The sequence below is a fragment of the Colias croceus genome, chromosome 4 (assembly GCF_905220415.1).
Source record: "Colias croceus chromosome 4, ilColCroc2.1".
Taxonomy (NCBI): Eukaryota; Metazoa; Arthropoda; class Insecta; order Lepidoptera; family Pieridae; genus Colias; species Colias croceus.
Genome location: NC_059540.1, coordinates 6,711,123 through 6,729,054, shown reverse-complemented (window position 1 = coordinate 6,729,054; position 17,932 = coordinate 6,711,123). Strand labels below are relative to the sequence as shown.

General features: G+C 33.2%; 2 protein-coding genes across 2 annotated transcripts; one reads left to right on the top strand and one right to left on the bottom strand.

The window, feature by feature from the left end:
- Positions 1 to 612: 612 nt before the first annotated feature.
- On the bottom strand, positions 613 to 2,580 carry LOC123691152 (pollen-specific leucine-rich repeat extensin-like protein 4). The gene is made up of 3 exons (XM_045635411.1): positions 2,448 to 2,580; positions 1,877 to 2,305; positions 613 to 1,086 (listed from the first exon to the last, which is right to left on the bottom strand). Exons 1-3 carry the CDS (start codon positions 2,460 to 2,462, stop codon positions 1,000 to 1,002), a joined length of 531 nt encoding a protein of 176 aa, XP_045491367.1. The 5' UTR covers positions 2,463 to 2,580; the 3' UTR covers positions 613 to 999.
- Positions 2,581 to 4,511: 1,931 nt separating this feature from the next.
- Positions 4,512 to 17,239, top strand: LOC123691151 (sodium-coupled monocarboxylate transporter 1). The gene is made up of 14 exons (XM_045635410.1): positions 4,512 to 4,838; positions 8,642 to 8,949; positions 9,297 to 9,462; positions 9,899 to 10,010; positions 11,975 to 12,042; positions 12,141 to 12,295; positions 12,811 to 13,054; positions 13,158 to 13,273; positions 13,970 to 14,069; positions 14,331 to 14,501; positions 14,870 to 15,021; positions 15,230 to 15,428; positions 15,904 to 17,047; positions 17,230 to 17,239. The coding sequence occupies exons 1-13, from the start codon at positions 4,815 to 4,817 to the stop codon at positions 16,186 to 16,188; spliced, it is 2,100 nt and encodes a 699-aa protein (XP_045491366.1). The 5' UTR covers positions 4,512 to 4,814; the 3' UTR covers positions 16,189 to 17,047; positions 17,230 to 17,239.
- Positions 17,240 to 17,932: the final 693 nt, after the last annotated feature.

Sequence of the window (17,932 nt, the reverse complement as noted above, 5' to 3'; positions counted from 1 at the left end):
ATTCCATATCTTGAAAATGGAAACTTGTGAATTTCTGACATTCTAGAGCCATTTTTTTTTAAACTTGATCTTGATCAAAACTTGATCAAGATTCCAGTGTATAAGCTTTTCGATTTCAAATGCATAATATGATGCCTTTTCTACCTAGTGACAGTAGTTGTGATCTGTTGTATGTATACTACCTACTGCATATACTTATGTATTTCACAAAACTGAAGAAGGAAGGGAGAAAACACTTCGAAAATTGTATTCAAGTACAGTCGAAAGAGCCGGCCGATCTCGTAGCCCTCTTTGCCCGCTCTGCATCATACTGCATGAAGAATTACTTAGAGCTTTGCAAATTCATTTTGAATAGCATACAACATAACAAATGAGTAACATTATATTATATAGCTATGTGTTATATTAATTCACAAGTTTTCATTTTTAGCGTCATATTAACATCCCTCCCGCTTAAACTATTTAACACTACCTGCTTGCATTATGCAATGACAACCTGAAATATTTACTTTACAATTTGTCTCTCTTGACAAGCCCTCATTTAAGTATTAAAATAGTATGTAACGTAAAATTAAGTCAGGCACGCACATGTCAGTGAATAAATACAAAATATAATTCATTATTTTCTTTAATAACAAGTACAAAAATAAAATATTTACAAGAACATTTATAACAATTTGATGCATGTTAAAAATAACGCTATATCTACAGTTGGCGCCCTTCCATCACAGTCGCACCCGCGTTTGACCTATAGAAAATGCAACTTCAATGCTTTCAGATAAATTTAACAATTTCTTTTTAAAATTTTTTTATCACAAATGTGTTTAAAATCATTCAATTTTGATGTTACCTATTACATTAACTAATGGCACATTTAATGTTTCTATCACAAATATCGCATACAATGATAAATATATTATGTAGCAATAATTTTAAGTTTTCATGTTTGCGTATAATGTTTCTAGTTTTTGGTTGATAGTTTATAGTATAAGGTTTGATTTAAGGAGCGCCGTATTCTGACGATGGAGCGGAAGCAGGTGGACCATATTGGGGTGCAGGCGCCGCAGCTGGGTATCCTTCTTGTTTCTGCAAATTTATTGAGGAACGATTAGCTTTTTGTAAACATGCATACGTACCTACTCATACAATTCCAAACACATAACATTTTTTTTTGGCCTGACATTTCCGCATAATAGTGATTTGAATTAAGAACGTTACCTACGCCGTTCTACATAATATCTACTCTGCGTACATTATTCCATGCTCTAAGATTTTTCAAATGGGCAGCAATTATAAAACCATTTGTATTGACGGACTATAATCTAGAATGTATCATTAAAAAATTGAGTAATACGCTTCCATCAATGTAGGTATACGCAATCGACATTCGTCGAAAGTTCCACATGTAGGTAATAGTAGTTGCAACCCTTTTTTCAGGGCCCCGTAGGCCGTACCATATTTTTTCCATTACGTTAATCCTTTTAATTATAAGTAATACTTACTTCGTAATATTTATAAAAATTACCTCGATCAAGAATGATTTTATTTTGACCTTATTGAAATGCAACATGAAATAATTAACGTAACAAAATAAAAAAATATTAGGAAAACTTTTTCTACTAAAGTATTTATGTATTTAACTTGAGAATATGGCGTACACAATAAAAAAGATAAGAAATATTTTATGTCCTTTAGAATTTTTTGACAAATAAACGAGAAAAGAGAATACCAATAGAGAGTGATATTTATATCTAATATTCGATCTATGAAATCTTTTTTTTCTGTGTATTAATTTCACTGTTACCTTTCTCACTGAAGCAAATTGATTCTTAATGACATCACACATGTTTGTCTCAAATATAATAAATCAACTCACCTGTGTCTTGTATCTAATGAAATAGACCTCAGGTTTGGAAGGCTGAGTCGGTGCTGGGGTGGGGATTACAATTTCTGGTTGGTCTTCAGGTTTCTTTGACAACACGTAAATAAGAGTCTTTTCTTCATTCTGAGGTTGAACCGGGATAATAGGCGCAGTCGGGGTTGGTGGAGTCGGTGCCTTGATAAATACTATCTTATAATGCTTTTGAGGTGGAGGCACGTAAATGGGTTTTTGAAGTTTTGGCAACTCATTTTCTGGAGGTGGAACATGAACGTATACATGTTTATGCACAATGGGTTGCTGTGGTGGCCCGTATTGTTGCGCAGGGACCCCGTACGAAGTTGCAGGCGGGCCGTATGAAGATGGTGGCTCAGGGCGTGCGACAGTAAGTGCCACCACCATCGACCACACCAAGGATCTCATCACCTGTGTACAATTAACACTATTAGTAAATATATATTGATGTGTGAATTATTTGAAAACAATCAATTATCACTCTACATCCAAGATGTTGTGTCACAAAATCACTAGGTCATGAACTACACTTATTTTGCGGTGATGCACGTACCATTTTTTTACACATTCTGATGCACAAATAGCACGCAGACAGAGTTGTGTCCAGTAACGTGAATCCATCAGAGTATATAAGAGGTTTCCGCTCTGTAGCCGGTGGGGCGCACAACGATGGTTCTCATGCCTTGCGCAATCTGATGATGGTTCTAGTGCCCTCCCGCATGGCGCTTGCAGTATGGTTTCTATGAAAATATTCTACTCATGATTCCAAGACTACACAAAGTGACTTTTTATAATAATTGAAGATATTTTTAGAAAAATTCATATATAGGTAAATATATGTTAAAAATAATATCAAAATTTAATTAACCGATAATATAAAACTACCTATTTATAGTTCACAAAAAATATATAATTCTTTCTCATAAATATATTAAATACCAATAAAATTATGCACATATTTGTGACTACGACACCATTTATTTGACTGCAGGTTCCCAAAGTAGATAACGGGGTTAATTCCCGAGCTTACAAAGCTGTGCTCTAGAATTTGCCACATATATATATAGATACATATTACTATTAGATACGTACACTGCATTTTTATATTGTACTATTATTAACTGGGTTAGTGATACAGATGATTGTTATTTGTCAATAGATGAGCACACAAGGAAGTAAAAGCAAGTACCTAACCATGGTGCTATCATTACTGGGAATCATGATATCATAGAGAGCTGTGTACCTAATAGCATAGGTAAATTACACGCAAAACACTATGAAGTTGGATCCTTTGTTTAGCTTATTTGAGTTACTAAACTTACAGGAAAATTTTTTGTAATCACAGGTACCTAGGTAATATAAAAATATATTACTTATATCAAATTTTTTATTGTGATCGCAATTAATCTGAATATTTTAAATAGGAAATTCTCATAACTTTGGCCTACTTTAATATTAAAATTCTGTTTTTTTATTTGTTTTGTAAAATTAAAATTTGTAAAATAGATATACAAATACATATATTTATGTGTTCGCTTTGTAACTACCTACGGTCTACCTGCAGATTCCATCGGCGGAAGAGTATCTTCTATACATATAATAAATCTGTAGAAGGGTCAATTCTGTACATTGAATATATTGAAAAAATAAATAACAGGGGGTGTTACTGGATCGATACCAAACCCAAATATGTGTTTAAATTTTTTTGTCTGTCTGTCTATCTTTCTGTCCGTGTGTCTGTATGTGAAGGCATCACGTAAAAACTAACGGTTCAATTTCGATGAAACTTTGTATAATTATACCTTATTATACCTGGACATAAAATAGGATACGTTTTATCCCGTAAAAATACGTAGAAAAAAATAAATCTTAATTATTTTTCTGCGTTGGAGTCGCGGGCGGAAGCTAGTTGGTAATATTTATTGTTATAATAATTACAATGAACGTGGATATTATAAAAATTGAAATAACGTTAGAACTACATTAATATATTAATTCTATGATCCCTGACTCGGCTAACAAAACGAAGGGATATGGAGGAAGGAGTTTATTAGGGATATAAAGTGCTTATAATTATGGATTTTTTTCCCTATTCATCAATTCTTTCAATTGAATGATTTTTTAGAAATCCATACCTATCCAAGATCACAAGAAATATTATGATTATATTAGACGTATCCCAAATCGTGGGGACATGGACTTTGACACGGGTTAAGTTGTAATTTGATGCTCTATCTAGTGTGTAGAGTTAAACAAACGAAAGAAATAACCTTTTCCTTTATTTGCAAGACAAGAAAATAATAAAAAATATATATAATGGCAAGAAATGTGAATGAGCGATATAGCGTCATGGTGTCGCTGTCGATTGATTGCACGCTTGACCAATCATTTCTGATAGCACACACTTAATAAGCTTAGGTCTTTAAATTGCATAGATTGTACTCAGAAGTATTATAATGTGTCTCGATTTCTGTAAAAAACGACGCAATAACGTATTCAACGTAAATGAACGTTATTTTTTTAAGTAAAACGATGAAAAATATTTCAACAACAATTAAATATACATATTTTTCTCTGTAAAACGTGTAAATCTGTTTAAAATTAAATCCAGTGATTAATTTAAAATGAGTGAATTGAATTAATTATCATATGTTTTATATTATACTATATTCTATCGAGAACAATTGGTTTTTACGGACAAAAAAGTTTAAGTGTTAAATAGTAAACAATATGTTGTTAACAAATTGTTCTCTGTCAGAGTCTTAATTACCATTTATTGGTGTGCATGTTGGACATATAGTACAGTGTAGTCAAAGCTATACGGCGCGTCCAGTACTTACGTGGTATTTGTACGATATCACAATCACACAGGATATTATGGGAAGAAATTATTAAGGACCAGGAAGTTTTAACTATAGCAATGGATTTTCTGAGAAATACTCCATACTCTAAGGTAAGACTCTTATTCTCTCTCTTATATTGGAGAAATGATAAATATGTTTGAGGTAGTTTAGTGCTTGTATTTGCTTTCTATAATCAGATACTATTTGATTATTCGATTGTTAATTAAATTATTCGAATAGCATACCTCCACACAAAATTGCGTGTTTGGTGCGGTACGCGAAAAATTTCGTAAGCGTTATTTAGTAAGGACTGAACCGTATGTGGATACAATATTAAAAAAATATGTGATGGTTGGTTAGAAGTTTTAACTCTCTAAAAATAATTAAGAAACCGCTTCACGAAACATCGCTCACGAGAGGCTGTATTACGTAGCTAATTATGATTTCAAAATAAGTAAGTACTTAATAAGCAAAAGTGTACGTTTAAAAATTTCTAATGTAATTCTGTTCCTAAAAATAAAAATATTTTTTCATTCTCAATTTTTAAAACCAACGACAACAAAAAGCTCCTTAAAATATAACAGTTTAGAGAAACATCAAGAAAACAGGATGGATATTTATTATGTTAAATTTTGCTATTTGAATATTTTGATTAAGTGTGTAGTAATTATTAGTTATATCTGACAAAATAAGCTTAGGTATACCATTTAAATAGCATCAGCGTAACATTATAATGCAGGAGCCATTAACCGGAAGTAGTGCCATTGACTTATTTGTAACTACATACTATGGCATGTTGCTCTATATGCCCAATTTTTGATAGATACTGTAGATTTGCTGTAGATACATTCATGTATTAGTAATACCATGTAATACTGACGTATTAAAAACTTGGTGTTGTATATTGTAAGTCAGTATTTTCACGTATTTTGGGGTTTTAAACAACTCTATATAGAGTAAAATTACAATGAGATGAACAATAGAAATGATTTTTACGAACATAAATAAAAAACTCAAAATGTATTTATTTTTACTCATTTACCACTGGTACGGTAAAATAGTATTATTTCTTTCTGTTTGTCTGGGGTTATGGAAAAGTACCTACTAATCGTCGATTTTCTTTCACCGGAAATTTAGTAACATTTTTAACAGCGCCTTTTTTTGTTTGTTACAATAAATAGTTGCCTGCAGAAAGAGTTCAATCGGATCAGCTGATGTGCTTTGATAGCTAGTTGTTTGTAGTCTCATATGAACATCCATTCAGGTATCACCGTATTATTGTATATTGAAATTGCGAATTTTATGTGAGAAAAACATAAAATTCGCATTGATGCCTCAGTATTGACTATTGAGTCAAACATAATTCAAATATAATAATTTCATTGAAAAAAAATTAAGCAAATTGATCTAAGTATAATTGAAATATAAATTCTTTGGTATATTATGATATATTATCTATTTAGATATAAGTTACATATTATGTAATATCGACATGATTTTAAAAGAGCAACTATGGAGTTTCTTGCCGGTTCTTCTCCATAGATCACTGCTTTCCGAATCGGTGGTAAATGTTAAAATAATTATGTAATGACGATTCGAAAGTGCTACTAAATAGTATCTATCTAGTCTAATTGAATAAATGAATGTTTGAGTTTGAGTTTATGTTTGAGTTTGAATAAGATATGATTTTTTCTTAATAAATGTATTGGTGAAATTCATAAAATTGAATGACAAATTCAGGATAAATTTCAGTTATTGATGTAGGTAGGTAGTTATATAAATTATGTAAAATTTACTACAAATGCGTTCAAATGTGATAAGAAAAATATAATAGGCGGATATCACGTCACGCGTCGTCGAGCTTTTTGATTCTTCGACATGTCCGTTTCCTCGAGTTGTTTGTCTTCACCGTTTAGAGCAGCGTTTATATTTTTAAATGCGGAGATAAATTGAAAAATCAATTTATTGCCTGCACGCTCGCCTGCTCTCGAACCACCGACTTATTATCGATTTGAAATCTGAAGTCCTCAAGTTGAGGACCTCAACACTGAGCCATCTCTGCAGACTAATAAAGAATGTGATAGTTAAAAATTGTTTACATCTCTACATCTAAATACAAGAAAGTCGGGTGAGGTTGAACCATTTTTGGTTTGTTGTTGGTAGTATCTATTTGTATTAGCATAACTTAAAAAAGATTTGAAAAGCTTACAAAAATTTAGTTTCATCTGTGACATTATACTAAGTAGAATAGAAGACTTCTGAAATTTTTCCTCCGCCTCGGTACAGTAGTACCTACTCCTTTCAGTGTTTAACTCCTGAGCGCAGGAGCTATAGAATACTGATCATGTGTCCGTAAACATAATATGCTACATTTATAAAGATTTATTGTTCGACACCCAATACAGTCATAACTCATAGCATATTATAGTTCTTTCTAAAATAAGGGCCCGATCAAATATACCAAAATGGAATAACTTGACATCTTACAAGAACTCGTAAGTTTGTAACCATATTCATTAATATTTAATAACTCGTAGAGCAGCTTAAAAAGCCAGCCAGCAATGTGATCCCTAAATTTGTTTATTTTTAAAGATGTTGATTATTATATGTTATCTGGATACGCATATCCATAACGAATAATTATGGGAACAATTTAAAAGGGTGATGTACTTGGAACCCATTAATTGCTAGGAATGTGGTGTGAGCCACGCACACAATCCCATGAGCTGGCAGTTCAGCGTCTCTACATAACTTTATATCTGGAATAGACCGCCCTAAAGAAGATTTACTGACAGTTAAACCGGTTTTTTCCGCTGCAAATGTAACGCGTCCGCTTTGTTCTTGAATTTATAACCGTAACAAGTGCGCTAACACGCAAATAGGTATTTGAATTTATACCATAATATTTAGGTTCCATAATTGTATGCCGTGGAAAATGTTACTAGTCACTACTAGTACGATTGTTACGTTTTATCGGTAAAATTTGATTCGTTTGTCGTAAACAAGAATTTTACCTATTAGGTATTTACACAATTTCAAGAAATTTATTTTCCGGAGTCATTTGCTTGTTGATTTTACATTTACAAAAATGAATGAGTCTGAGACTTTTCTAAACGCAATCATAATTTTTTTTATTCGATTTTTTTAACTATCCTAATGTAACAAGCTCTGTAAACATATTCCTTTAGTGCTTATTAATGTTATTACATGCTAATGCTAAGGTTACCTATGCTTAGGTAGATACTTTGTACTGTATCAGGGAATAAATAAAAATGAATTGTCTGTAAATAAGTGCCATTAAATAATTAACCTCAATTTCCACTGAAATTGAAAAATCACTCAAGAAGACGTCGCGTCGTTAGATAAATTAAATAAAATTAATCAATAACGCCTACAAGATTCACATGCAATTTAAAGTAGGTAGTGTACCTATGTACAGATGACTTACCGTATACCTACTTGTATAATTAACAGAATAATTCGACATAATTTTACCATCAGGTGGCCCACTTGCCCCTTTGCTTGCTCTGACATAAAAAAAAAAAAAAAAAAAATTGCATAGAATCTTTCCAATCGCACTCTGTAACTACGAAATAATGCTCTACGCCTTCACTAGGATTTGACATAGTGAAGAATAGAATGAGCATTAGCTCGTTTGATTTAAATGTACCGTTAGATTTCAGTCATGTTTAATTGAATGAAGTGGAACATCTGAAAGCGTACAAACGTACAAAGTACGTACCCGGAAGACACTAGTCTTTATTTCCAATTGTTATCTACAAAATATAACTTACCTACTATCAAAATTATAGTATATTTCGAAAGATACTTATCCGTTTTGTGCATATAGGTACTGTATGCTTAGTGCTTACACTGAATGATTGTTATGTAATGATGTGTGATTTTTCAGATTTATTTTCTCTCATATTTTGTTGACATATTATTTACGATTCCGGCTGTATCGGCATCACCAGCTCTAGCTACACCCAATCCCGTACAATTAAATGCATCTTCGGGTATAAACAATGAAACTGATCTGTCTGAGCTATTCCACTGGGAAGATTATAGTGTTCTCGGTGCAATGCTTTTTGTATCGTGTGCTATCGGAGTATTTTATGGATATTTTGGTGAAAAGCAAACCACTGGCGATGATTTCCTCCTTGGTGGTTCATCCATGGGAACTTTCCCTATGGCATTAAGCTTAGCCGCAAGGTAAATTTAAATTTCATAATAATATGATAGAATCATTAAAGTTACATTCACAACATAGGTACACTTTTATTAACTTTTTTACCGCAACCTAAATCGATTTTAAATATTCACACATGACTAAGTATAACGTCCATGTTCAACAATATTATGTACACTATTTATTATTATTATCAAATAGTACATTTGATTTATGATACCTTACTACCTATTTCAATTATTCATTACATGTAAATAATTATTGCTTTTCTTATAAAATATTTAATATAAGTATGGGTATATATGAGTGTCCTTGAAATAAAGTGTACCTAAAACAAAACTCGTATCTTTAATCAATTTAAATTTTACAGTTTTATAACTGCAATTGAATTATTGGGAAATCCAGCTGAAATGTACATGGCTGGCGCACAATTCTGGATGATATGCATCGCATTTGTATTGGTTGTGCCAATTTCTAGTCAGCTTTTTTTACCTGTTTTTATGAGACTACGATTGACGTCGTGTTATGAATACCTGGTATGATTTTTTTTTTTCTTTAAAGATGGATAGACGGAAATAAGTTAAAAACTAAAAATATCCTAGTCTCTAAACGTTCTTGATAATTCTTTTACCTAAAATCATAATTGCCGTATCGTTAATCCTTTAGGAGAAGTACACTGAGAGAAGAGTAATTGATAACTACTTTAAGTACAATAATACATTTATATATAATTTAGTCCCTACAAATAATTATGAATAGAAGTTCAATTCAATGTTCTCTACATTTCTAAAAAGGTACTTATGTCACTTGCGAGTTAACCGACAAGTTACAACTTACAATTTATTTAGAACTGTCGTGGCAAGGTTAGGTACTCAGTACTCTAATACAGCTAGTTTCTAACCATAGGTACAAAAATTTATATAAATAAATCATATCGTAATAAAATTTATGTAATATTTTGTTCAATTTTAGGAAGTGCGTTTCTGCAAATCTATGCGTGTTTACGCCAGCGCTTTGTATATGCTACAAATGATTCTTTATACAGCTGTTGCCGTATATGCTCCAGCTCTTGCTCTGTCTGACGGTAAGCATAATATTTTACGATTAATATCTACACATAAACATAAAACACTTTAAACTATTAATAAAAAATATTGCTTGAAAGTATAATCTACGCCAAAGACCGATTATGAAACTTCTAGCAATTATACCACCTCTATAAATATATCTAATTATCGTAATTGGTTCTTATGTAACATATAACGATTAAAATATGAACTATTGAGATATTTGTTAGATCATGTTATACGAAGATTAGATCGGACGGCCATTTGATTTCAGAAAATATAACTCAGGAGTCCTGATTAATAAATTATTATTTGAAATAAATGTTTAGGAAAGAACTTACATTTCTTATTTCTAGAAATTTGAACATTATTTGCAAAGGAATTTTTTAACATTCTATTATATGTGTAATAATACCTTCAAAAGTCCGTGTTCTGACCTTACTTTCTTATACCTACAACATGCCAGGGAAGTGCCAGCGTTATAATTTTTATTGATTATATATTAAATAAAAAGATAGGTTGATAAAAAAGAACCTACTTATGAATATTTTGTTTAGGATTTTATTATTACCAACTTAAACTCTTGATGATAAAGATGGCGTTAGGTACTATGAAATTCTAAGCGTTACGCACGCAATAACAATGACGATACTTACACAATGACACAATAATAGAATCGTAAAATTAATTCATTTATAGTAATGTGAATATGACTTCATAGGATTTTGCAAGAGGTCTTATTCAACGCCGACTAACCAATGTTACCAAAAGGATTTCTATTCTTTCAAACCTTTACAGCATACATATAAGAATGTAATAATTACACTATCATAATTACTTAATAAATACTCTGTAATTCTGTACATATAAATATTATGTCTAGTCAACATGTCCAAAAACGAGTGAATTCTTCATAAAGCTTAAAAAGCTTACTACATATTTCATTAGAATTACGTCTTGAAAATTGTAGGTATATCGGACATGTTATATTGTAATAGGCAGACATTAGGACATTCGTACACAAAATAAGTTACAACCAACGACGTATGAGAATGCTAATAATAACAATAGCAAGGGCGTAGGGATGTGACGACCCCATCGCCCACGGTTGGAGTATCTGTTGTCTACGTGACAATAGATATTCCACCCGTGCAATCAGTCAACCCCCAGGACACCTTGTGGCGGGGTGTCGGGGAGTAGCGACCCCGCGGGAACCGAGTGCTCCCGGGGGAGGCCCCTGTCTTCATCTCCGGCTTGCCTTCACCGGCCGGTCGGAGTGAAGCCTGACGAGGACAGGACCCCCACCTCTGGCTTGCCTTAACCGGCCGGCCAGAGTGGAGTCGCGAGAGCTTTTAGCTCGAAGGGTGGATGCGAAGCGTAAGTGGCGAGTGGGCACGTGATGCTGGACCCTCAGGGAGCGCGTGATCGGAGTTTAAAGTCCAGGGACGCCTCTCCACCCTTAGCTGCTCACAATATGTTGCCCCCTTGTCGCACTATTGCAGCGACTTATTTTGGGGGCCCATACAGTGAGAGGGCGAGTCACCACCTGCCAACATATTTTTACTTTCTTTTAGTAGAAAGGCAGGTGCCATAGTTTCCCATAGTCCCCAGTACCAGTCCATTTAGCATCCCAATCCATAGCCCAATTATTAAATTTCCATACCCTGCAATAGTCCTACATCGGCCGCGGACTGCCTAGGGCTGTATCTCTATAGTGCAGTCATGGGCAGGCTGCGGCTGGTGTCCCACAACACATTAAAATTCTCGAAAGGGCCTCTGCGTGTTGGATCCGTGTCCCCACGTAAGCCTTCCAAAGGTCCGGATACCGTCCTTCTGGTGGTACCCGAGTATTATGGAACCGAGAAACACAATAGCAAGGGGTATAGGTACCGGCCCGCAAAAGTACAGTACACATAATATAAAACAAATAGTAATTAAAATATTAAAAATTAAAATAAAAAATATTCTGAATTGATTGCAGTGACCGGACTCAATACGTATTTAGCCGTATCTTTGGTCTATGTGGTGTGCATATTTTATGCGTCACAAGTAAGTATATTACTTTAATATAGATAATGACTAATGTTAAATTATGTAACGAATTGCGAAACAGGAATACTTACTTACACTTTTTATTTTCTTTTTAGGGTGGAATGAAAGCTGTTATCATGACAGATTCATTCCAGTCAGCTGTTTTATTGGGATCTTTAGCAACTATTTTAGCTTTAGGAGCAAAACAAGTCGGTGGCTTGGAAGTCGTTTGGGACAATGCAAGACGATCAGACAGGCTTCACTTTTTTGAGTAATTTATATTCATTTTAAACCATTTTTATGTCATGCAAATTGTCACCCTACATGAGCATTGCCTATAAAAATAAATTGCATATTTTGCCTGTTTAGCTAACTTTGATGATTAATAAGTAACGAGGAACGTTTCATGTAAAGTATTGTCAAATATGCCATTCTCTTAAGTAAGATTAACGCCGCCTTGTAATGAATCTAGTGAATACATTCCAAAATGTTTCACCATCGAATATGAAGCAATGCATAATCTTCCGTGATTGACCGTTTGCCCTATCACCCTAGAAAATACTGTAATTGGGCAAGATGATGGTAGCTTCATCCAGCTCTGATGTTATGGCCTTTATAAAATTATTAGCAACATCCATTCGTTAGCACTCATCAATTTTCATTCTAATATAATAATTTTTCCCGAAAAAAAACTGAAATCAACTTATAACAAATATTAATAAGTAGACAGTAGTTAGTTAGAAACAATTAACACGTACCTAGTAAATAATAAAATTTATATTTCAGTATGGATCCAGATCCAACCGTCCGCCATTCGTTTTGGTCAGTGGTTGTAGGAGGAACCATGTACTGGTTGAGCATGTTTTGCGCAAACCAAGCATCCGTCCAGAAATACTTATCCGTGGAACGAATATCTCAAGCCCGTATCGCTTTATGGGTTTCGGCTATTGGTTTAATTGCAGTTTATTCAGTTAATTTTATAACTGGAGCAGTCTTGGCCACGCATTATGCTGGATGCGATCCTATACAGGTAGTACTTTTTACTTTTCAAAAGAAACGCAACAAGTCTCATCAAAAAGGACCTAACTATAATCTAAATGTATTAAATAATTTTATAATTATACTTACTTCAGGCTGGTGTTATATCCGCATCTGACCGTCTGCTACCATTATATGTCGTCCGCGAGTTTGGTAGATATCGAGGAGTTCCAGGCTTCTTCGTAGCCGGCATCTTCGCAGCAAGTCTTGGGTAATACCTAAGAACTAATGAATGCACACACACCTTTTTGGAAATACAGTTTCAAAACAGCATTTTACATCCATTGTCTTGCCAATACCAAACTTAAAAGCGAAGTGTACGAAGGCACTGAAATAACTAACTCAGATTCCTTCTTAGGTCTTAAATTAAGAACTAACCAGAATCGTCCAGTTACCATTCCGGTTTCAATTTGATGTGTCCACAAATATTAGAAACGTAATTTAACATTCTTAAACGACAATCAACAGGCGTCTTAAATATTGATGTACCTAACATAATTTATTTGAAACTGTATAGGTACCTAATGCCAATGTAAAATGCAATTATTGGTTTTGTTTCATTTTATTGAAATTATCCTTTTAAACTCATCGTTTTATACCTACTTTAGAAAAGCAGGTATAAAACGATGGTATAAAACTACGCAGGTATAAAACTTTTTGTTCCATGTTCTTTTATACTTCTTTTGAAATTATTTCATTAAATCTTGATTTAACGTTAACTGTATTATAGTTTCTTTGTTACAAAGAGATATGAGGAACTAAACACAATTATTATTGGTTCAAAAACAGAAACAAATATTCTTTTTGAGAACAGATGAAAATGCGTGGTTAAAGTCAGACAAATGGACTGAATATTTTTTCAATAAACTATCAATTACCAACACACATTTATGCACTATGCTTTCAGGACTGTAGCATCAGCATTGAATTCTTTAGCTGCAATAGCGTGTCAAGATTTAGCAAGCGGACTTTTAGGTATCACTTTACCTGAAAACAAAGGCGCTATGGTAATTTATTTAACGATTTGTTCACATCTCCATACAGGAAACTGATTCCTAATTGACTAGAAATTATTTGATTACTTTTTAACTTTTTGATTAATTTGATAATAAATAATATATTCAGCATTGGTGTTATTTATTAATTTCATCATTATTAAATGAAGCTCTTACATTTTTGTATCACAACGTTCCTATTTTCATGTTTTGCATTATGTATGTTTTACACAAAAATCTGCCAGTAAACATTGTTTTTTTTTTTTAATTTAGATCGCCAGATGGGTGTGTCTCGGATGTGGTGCCGTATCCTTTGGACTTGTGTTCATTGTAGAGCGTCTTGGACCCGTGTTGCAGTTAGCTCTCTCCTTCAATGGTATGGCCGGAGGAGTTTCATTGGGACTATTCAGTCTTGGGATGCTGTTCCCTTGGGCTAATCAAAAAGTATGTACGCATTTGTAGATTATTGTATAAAAAAATAAATTTAAACATTAGTAAGTAGGTACTTACTACTTTGGTGGGCAAATAGCCAAAAATAGCATTGCATTGCATTAATTGTAATTTTATAAAATATAAGATTATAAAATTAAGATGTCTTAATAGATAGTCATTAATTATAAAAATGTGCCCAAGTACATTAATAAAGTTCTTTCATTGTTTGGTAGAAATCATTCATATGATAAAACGTTATACTTACGTTAATCAAATTAAAGAGAAATTTTAAAAGTTACCTAAACAAAGTATGAAATATGAATATGAAGCAAAATGAAAACTTAAACGGATATATTAATGCTTATACCTTTACATATTAGGGTGCAATAGCTGGAGGAGTTTTTGGCCTCGCAGTAGTGGTAGCAGCAGGGGGCGGCGCTCAACTAGCTCAGGTGCCGCTCCCACGGTTGCCAGCTTCAACGGACTCGTGTCCAGACTTCTATAATTTAACCACTAACTTCAATACCCCCAGGTAAATAAGCGTATGAAACAATATTCTGGCGTACTGTTTCTTTTCGTATATTCGGTGATACAGTGACCCATTTTATTTTAATGTGCAGGTATTCGTCGTCCTCACTTAATATATGTATAGTGGTCAATAAATTAGTATAGGGAATTAATTAATTAAGCAATTTATCAGCTTGATAGGTACTTTAAATGTTTGCTTTTTTTTATTACAGTGAAAATCAAGACACGGCAGTATTTTGGTTATTCAGAGTATCATATCTTTGGTACTCAAGTCTGGGCTGTGCTGCCACGTTGCTAGCTGGGATGATAGTGTCTGTTATCACCGGTGTAACAGACCCTGCTCAAGTGCCCATCGATCTGATCGCACCTCCGGTTGTCTCCTTACTAAACTCATTGCCTGCTAAGATAAAGGTAAATGTTATACAAATTTAAGTAGTGTCTTAACATACATCACAATTATTAATTAAATCATGTTACATAATATTTTGTGCTACATGTATTTTAAAGCTATTTTTACATGCTGTTTTATCTTTTTTTCGGGGTCTCACTTATTCATGCATGCACGCCTTATCTATATATTAGGTATCTAAGTAGGACGTTAGGTCGTGTTTTGATCCAACAAAATATTGCGAATATTTAGCATTTGTAAATTTGTAATGCAGCTAAGTTTATAAATTAGAATAATAACTATATGTTCTAAGCTAGATACCACAGTAGCAGACCTGAATAAGTTTTACTCACTTAGGTATAGGTATAAATACCTACATTTGATATTCCCAAAGTAAGTAGGCAATAGGCATTAATAATGTGTAACGTGATCTTGCTCTTTACCCTGAACTTGTTTACATTGTGGCTATTGGTTTACACATCACTGCTCTTTATTCAGAAAGCGTTACGTGTACCAACGCGTATGGGCTTGGAAAGAAAACGAAGTTCGAGCGTTCGACCTCCAAGTATTGCAGACGACAAGGACACGAGACGACGACGACGACTCTCTGAACTAGCCGGTGGAGTGTTTTACAGCGATGCAGAAAATAATATACTAACGCAAGGTCACGACAATCTTGCACTCGACACAGAAAAGGCACACGGCGACGATTATAATCATCGGACTAGTTTTAAACTGGAAACAACATCCAGCCCACAATTTACAAGGACATCCACGTGTTGAATTAGCATTAGTAACCCTATTTTAATTTTTACCTTAGACATAATGTAACACTGCATAACATCACTAAAATATTAAGTTAATAGAAAGAGAAGAATTAACAAATTGTGTTTATGTAATTGGACTACGTTTGTATGTATACGTGCATTGAAACTACGTACCTATAGCCTATGCATTCCTACGCGCGTATGCGTCAAAGGTGTTCGACGTTCATGCATATTATTTGGTTATAAGCCTCTAGAAGTCTAGAGGCATAAGAAAGCTTTAATTGCAAATAGAATATTTATATATTATGACGACAGTACAAAAATAACGTATCATAGTAGATATAAGTATTTATTTTTGTGAACAAAATGCACAAAACTATTCTTTTCGCTTCCTACGTGCGCGAATTTATTATTAAATATTAATTATAGTATTGATACTTTAAGGCTTAAAATTATATTATTAACGAATACGAATAGCAAGATTTATAGAGCAATTAAGTAATATCCACTTATCTAATTTATTATTACCTAATATTATTAGATTACCTAATTTAAATGTCCATGGGGCATCATTCTAATAGCTATTTATTATGGGGTTAATACTTAGCACGTTATGGACAGTCGTAGACGAATGTCGACCACAGTCCACAGATGTCGATGGTCGAACAACCGCCACACCCTTCACCACGGCACGTGGCGCCCTCTATAGTCTGTCTGGTCTGAAAGGGTCGCTCCATAAAGAAAAAGTCAGAAAATTGGTATCTGAATAATAAAAATAGTATACTACAATTTTACAATGATTTAATAAATACACTAGCAAAAGAAGTCAATATGAACCTCTACTCTATACACAAAGTCTATACACTATATTAATAGTTTCTCAGTCTACGATATTAATCCAATTTTTGCACGTGATATCCCGCTGTAGTCGCAACGCAACTGTTGCCTTTTTATATTTTGTAGTTTATAGCGACTTTTATCTGTTAATAATCAATACTTAACATAGTGTACTTCTGCATTTTGAATTATCGACCTACTATATCCTAACTAAATCTAGCAATTTTTGCGGTTACGATTTAGTCACAGACCGCGTGTACTGTGAACATCAGAAGGCTTAATAAAGGAAACTATGACCAACTACATATTTTTCAAAAATTAAATGAAAAAATTTAATCAAAATTATAATAATATGATTGATAGTTATAATATTTTTAAACCGATATTTATTAAAAAAATGTTGATTATTATTCAATAGAGTAATCTACAACAGTGACAGCCTAGATAATAATTTTTAAAATTTATTTTATAATTTTGTACAAAGAAAGAATCTGAATCAATAAACATTATTGTAATCGAACTGAATCTGAAATCAATAAATGTTATATTCTTATTCTTATATTAATAAAATAAATATGAATATATAATAAATGTTTTATATACATTATACGAAGCATTATTTTTGAACCAGTTTTGCAGTATCCTTATTGTTTTATTAAGTATTAATGGTATTAAAATTTAATGTCGGTGGGTCGCCTGACGCCTCCAGCTACCACCTATCCGGCATCTACGTGGGCCACACTGAAAGTTTTGCGTCACTCATAAATAAAACAATGTAGGTATTTGTCTGATATTATATTACTATTGAGGGTCGACCTTCACGAATTTCATCATTGAGAGAAACACGGCCGCGATGAAATTCAGCATATCAAAATCAATGCCTTACAGTGCTCAAATGAGGTGCTTCCCTCCCAAAAGTATTT

What these genes read in the sequence shown, in the direction of transcription:
- LOC123691152 (XM_045635411.1), bottom strand. An exon ending in TCATTAGATACAAGACACAG is followed by an intron (nt 1,087 to 1,876) that starts GTGAGTTGATTT and finishes ATAAATTTGCAG; the next exon opens with AAACAAGAAGGATACCCAGC.
- LOC123691151 (XM_045635410.1), top strand. Translation starts at nt 4,815, where the DNA reads ATGGATTTTCTGAGAAATACTCCA. An exon ending in GCATTAAGCTTAGCCGCAAG is followed by an intron (nt 8,950 to 9,296) that starts GTAAATTTAAAT and finishes TAAATTTTACAG; the next exon opens with TTTTATAACTGCAATTGAAT. An exon ending in ATCTTCGCAGCAAGTCTTGG is followed by an intron (nt 13,274 to 13,969) that starts GTAATACCTAAG and finishes CTATGCTTTCAG; the next exon opens with GACTGTAGCATCAGCATTGA.